The 5,331-nt window shown below is 37.2% G+C and overlaps 1 protein-coding gene across 3 annotated transcripts; it reads left to right on the top strand.

Moving 5' to 3' along the window:
- The first annotated feature begins 2,390 nt into the window (after positions 1–2,390).
- On the top strand, positions 2,391–4,880 carry LOC149143077 (S-adenosylmethionine decarboxylase proenzyme 3-like). Of its 3 annotated transcripts, none has more exons than XM_089448144.1 (3): positions 2,391–2,548; positions 2,695–2,981; positions 3,479–4,880. In XM_089448144.1, the coding sequence occupies exon 3, from the start codon at positions 3,583–3,585 to the stop codon at positions 4,642–4,644; it is 1,062 nt and encodes a 353-aa protein (XP_089304270.1). In that variant the 5' UTR covers positions 2,391–2,548; positions 2,695–2,981; positions 3,479–3,582; the 3' UTR covers positions 4,645–4,880. The 3 variants fall into 3 exon arrangements, with proteins under 3 accessions (XP_089304270.1, XP_089304269.1, XP_089304268.1); XM_089448143.1 differs by having other exon boundaries at positions 2,392–2,556; XM_089448142.1 differs by lacking the exon at positions 2,391–2,548 and having other exon boundaries at positions 2,563–2,981.
- Positions 4,881–5,331: the final 451 nt, after the last annotated feature.

Below are 5,331 nucleotides of genomic sequence, written 5' to 3'. Positions count from 1 at the left end.
TGAATTCCTCTCTTAAAGTCCACATAGTGATTTTTTTGAAAGTTAACATTGAATGACTCATGGTGACAAATGAGAGCATTAACAAGCTTCATATAGAGGAGATGAAGCATAGGGAGGCAGTGCCAATATCATTGGTAGAATTGCTCTTAAGAAAGAGAAGAATATTAGCTCATAGATCATGGAAGGTGGTTTTAGTTGCATTGTTTGGTAGAACACCTTAGAAGGAAGGAAGATGTAGTTTTTTGCATGTGATTTTGTGTTTTCTTTGCTTCAAGTAGTGTTGTGCGCATATAGAGATAATATTGGGGAGGTTCAGGGCAATAGCCTAACTTATGCTACACTATGAATTTTAATGAGCTTGTATTTGTTGCATTAGAAGTATGCAAGATGTCTTGATCTTGGGTGTTAGTTATGGACTAAGAACTCCACGCAAGCCCAAGGAACATCTATAAATTGTGGTGCTTTCGAGCTCTAGGTTAAAAGTTGGTATTGTGGCTAGGTTTCGTTTTTATTGTCTTAAGCACCTTAGACTAATTGGTGACTAAGCAAAGTTTCACTTTGAGTTTGACAATTTCCTTTTTGCGCTTTGTATTTCCATAGGAGTTAACATTGATCATTTGCATTAATGTAGTGCCCATATGAGTCCTTATATTTGCAAGGACTAGTTGTTTTGTTGGTATATTGAGGCTATGATTGCACATAGTTTCCCAAATTGATAATTAAATGTCGTCCACCTTGTTTGTAATGCATATTAATGAGTTGACTAATGTCATGTCCATTACATTATAGCTTATAGTGATTATGGAATAAAGTAGAGGACAACATGGAGCACTAAATGTGTCTTTTCACTAGAAAAGTGAGTTGTTTCACAGAAAAAGAGAGAAAACAAGTTCTATTTGAAGAATGTTGAAATTAAACTTCTACTAGATTTGAGAAAGAGACATTTTTCGTCCACCTACTAGGTTATTTCCTATTTTGTCCATCTTCTAACATACTCCATTTGCATGCACCATAATGTAGTGCACAATGTATGTAAAATGAAAAAAATTGAGTGGATGAGTAGAATAAGGGATTTGTCTTTGAGTGTTAAAATGTAAGGACAAGGTGGTCCATCCTTGTGAATTCCACTTACTCCTTGTACTTGGGGTGATTCTGAAGCTAGGTAGTGCTACTCCACTATTAGGCAGCCAAGCCAGCCACTATTAGGATTACCTTTTGAGGCTATCATGGATTTGTGAGAAGGAAAAAAAAATGTGATATTACTTTTGGAATGATATTGAGGGTTTTAAACTATGGGCCGGGTGGAAGGAAACAAGAGCAACAACAAATAAATGAGCGACAGGAACGAGGCGTTATGATGGCCTACGGGATTGTCGAGTGGCCATTGAAAGGAGCCGTTAAATGGACGACAAGAGGGGTGTATGATGGCCTATGGGGAGCGTTTGAGTACCTCTCAGGCATGCACACAGTACAGACAAACTGTTCCTTGTCTTAGATAGACCATATCTGATTGTGTGATTTCACTCGAGCGCTGGACACCATCAACCAAATTTAATAATGCCATTAACAGCTCTCAGTGGAATCATAAATCACAAACGGAATTCAAGAAGCGCATGCTCGGCTGCAATGCGCGTGCAGCCGTTCCGTTCCCTCTGCTGGTTCGCTCCATTCAATCTTAATATATTCTCAAAATAAACAATCTAGATAACAATAAAGCTCATACTTCAAAATTTGTTTATGGTTAAATTCATTGACACAAAGTTCATCCTTTGAAACTCTGTGATGGGTTTTTTTTCTTTCCAAAATCCAAATCGATTTAGGTTCCATAAGCTTAAAATCAAACTGAAACTTTTGCAGAATTTAAAAACCCAAATAATGAAAAATCCTTTAACTACAGGTTTGGGCTTTAAAAATTCATAAACAAAAAGAGATTTAATAAAAATCATGAGACGATGCAGATGATGGTGAGTGGAAAGCACACAATTAGTACCGAGGAACCCCACGCCTCCACTAAGTCCCACTGTACCCGCACAACAGGGCCCCAATCCTTGCACTTTGGTCCCCATTTCCCCGGCTAATTACCTTCCAATTTCATGGCTGCAATCAATTTTTTTCCAACTACCGCCACCACCACCGAGAATCTGAGCAAAACCCACCAAGGAGCTCTGATCAATACCATATGAGCACTAGCCACAAGCGTGAAACTCTGATCCCAACACCATCATATCAAATATTGCCACCCACTGATACTATTTGCTAGCTTCTCCACCATCCTGGCACGCCTGAAGTTGCGAATTTCTAATATGATTCTCCACAATTATTTGCATGTCACAAAGTCCACCACCCATATAATAATGCAGACGTATAAAGAATGCCCACTACATGCTGTTTGACTCTTATTGCTGCACAGTATATAATTTTTCCAGCCATTCTGCAGGCCGTGTCAGAGCACTGCAGTCTCAATAGTTAAGCGCCTTCAATTGCAGCTGGGTTCATAGAATTACAATCCAGTTTCTGCACAGTGGGGGGAATACCAAATTATAACTTGGTGAGCTCGTACGTTTGTTACTCTAGCCTGCCCTCCTTTTATATGATCCTCCTCCAGTCATGTACTCAAAAACAATTGAAAACCATTGTTTTTCTGGCTGAAAAATCTTCAAAAACGTGATACTAACTGTTATTGAATTAATGCAGACTTTGATGTTCAGGTTGCTCTGTAACGCCTTCCGACAATTGTGGGAAGCATGCTGGAATTGATCCGTGGACTGCAATATTGGGATCATGGGGCGTAATTGTGTAGGTCTGTGTGGGGGATATTAATCAGAGAAGCGTGCTAAGGCCATGCCATCCCACTTCTGCTGCCACTAACGTGCCTCCAACTGAGCCATAATTTCATGTTTCTCATCCTATAAATCCTACTGCTGCATCAAATCTAATGAACAGTACAGGCAGCCTGTGTCTTAAAAAATTCAGCAGTTCTGGTAAGCCTTCTTAATCACAGTTTTCCCATCTCACAGTTACGTTATAGCTGAAGTAGTTCAAATTCTTTGGATAGATATGTTTCACAGTATCCAGGATTTGTTTGGAAAAATAATAATGTTATAGTTTAGACTCTCAATATTGTTTAAAAAATGTTAAAGGAGAATGGCTCTGGTGGCTCTAGTGGTAGGGTTTAATTCCCTTTATCAGGGTTTTATTTACCAGATACAGGGTTTAATTTCCCCCCATCCTGGTTCTATTCTTAGGAAACATGTTAACTTGGGTTGTTAAATTATTATGAATAATTCCTATAAACCTTTAAAAAATTTAGAATATCAATATTGTTTTGTATATTTATAATAGAATTTTACTGCTAAAGATTTTCTTTCTTGCAAATTTTAATACCATTTCAAGATTAAATTTTTAGTTTTTACATGTTTGCATTATGGAATTATTTTTTGTAACCATTGCTAAGATATTCAATTTGATGGTTCTGCAGATCTGGATGATCTTACTGAGGATTCTGGTGATATTGTAGCTCAAATAGAGAATTTCTAAGGTCGGTTAAGCCCAGAGGATCATCACAAGTCAAATTTGTATATCATGGCTATTAATCACACCGAACCAGTAGCTGCAGCTTCTCCAGGTTTCGAAGGGTTTGAAAAGAGGCTGGAAATAGAATTTCACCATGGTTCAACAGAACCAATATCATTAGAGAACAATTACTTCTTAAGATCCCTTTCCAGAACGGCCTTGGACGAAATTCTTTCAGCTGCACAGTGCACTATAGTTTCAGCAATGAGCAACAAGGCCATGGATTCTTATGTCCTCTCAGAATCCAGTCTCTTCATCTATCCATTAAAAATCATCATCAAAACATGCGGTACTACTCAGCTTCTGCATTCAATCCCTCCCCTGTTGAAGCATGCAGCTTCACTGTCCTTAACAGCCCATCGTTGCAGATACAGCAGGGGAGCTTTCCTTTTCCCTGAGGCTCAGCCATTTCCCCATACTGATTTCAGCGAGGAAGTAAAGTTCCTGGACAGCTATTTTGGCAATTTGGGATCCAAGGCCTGTGTCATAGATGGAGAGTGGCATGTATACTCTGCAGAAGCTGAAAAACCAGATTGCAGTATTATCAATCCATCGTATACTGTTGAGCTTTGTATGACAAAGCTGGACAGAGACTCTGCCTCTAAATTCTTCAAGAAATCTGGGCTCCTGGAATTAAGTGCAGGAGACATGACAGTCTCTTCTGGCATAGCAAACATACTTCCAGATTTCCAGGTCTGTGACTTTGCATTCGATCCATGTGGCTACTCCATGAATGCCATTGAAGACCAAGCTTATTCTACAATACACGTGACTCCAGAGGAGAACTGTAGCTATGCAAGCTTTGAAATCATGGATTACAGAGCTCGAGATTTACATGACTTGATTTACAGAATTGCCTCTGTTTTCAAGCCCTCGGTACTGTTATTCTCTTTATATTCTTGGACATCTAAAGACCAAGAAGAGAAATTAGGATTTCTGTCGCCATTACCGAAGAAATATGATCTCCTGGGCTACGATTGTAGAAAATCGATTCGAAAAGAACTGCGCGGGGGAGGCGTTCTGAACTTCTTTTCTTTTAGCAGACGCAGTGACATGAAAGACATTATGTGACAGGTATCATCCTATATCAATTTTTGGCTACTCCCATGGAAGAAGACTGGAGTGTGATGATTACAGAATACAGCCTGTAATTCCTCAGCGATAACTAATGAAATCCACCACACAAATTTTGTTTTGGGCTCTGAAGGAACGAGAATAGCAATGCTATTTTGGTAAAATTAAAATAATAATAATTTAATGTAATTCCTCAGTGATAATTTAATGAAATCGATCATACAAATTTTCTATTTGGGTCATGAATCAACGAGAATTGTCATTGTTCTTTTGGTAAATGTTTGTTAATAATAATTTATGTAACTTTTCAGTGATAATATAGGGAAAAGTGAATTTTGTGTGTTAGTTATTTTATTGTTTAATTTTATCTAAATGGTTTAAGGTTGGGTTGAGCTTGGATTTTGTTTGTGAGTTATTTTATGGTTTAATTTTATCTAAATGGTTTATGGTTGGGTTGAGCTTGGATTTTTCAGTCAGACACTTTCACTTTTATTCTGATAGGAGCCTTCATAAAAATTAGAAATTATACAAATTAATATAAATATTTTATTATCCAATTGTATATATTTTATTAAATATAAATATCTTGTTTATGTATTATAACTTATGATATAAGTTCAAATTCTATATATATATAAACCAATAATATTTTTTAATAATATAATATAGAAAATAAATAATAAG

The sequence above is a fragment of the Pinus tabuliformis genome, chromosome X, assembly GCF_031772625.1.
Source record: "Pinus tabuliformis cultivar Carrire ecotype Pingquan chromosome X, CPIR1, whole genome shotgun sequence".
Lineage (NCBI taxonomy): Eukaryota > Viridiplantae > Streptophyta > Pinopsida > Pinales > Pinaceae > Pinus > Pinus tabuliformis.
This window is presented reverse-complemented; position numbering and strand designations above follow the sequence as displayed.

Excerpts from the sequence above, each read along its gene's own strand:
- LOC149143077 (XM_089448144.1), top strand. The coding sequence starts at position 3,583 with ATGGCTATTAATCACACCGAACCAGTAGCTGCAGCTTCTCCAGGTTTC.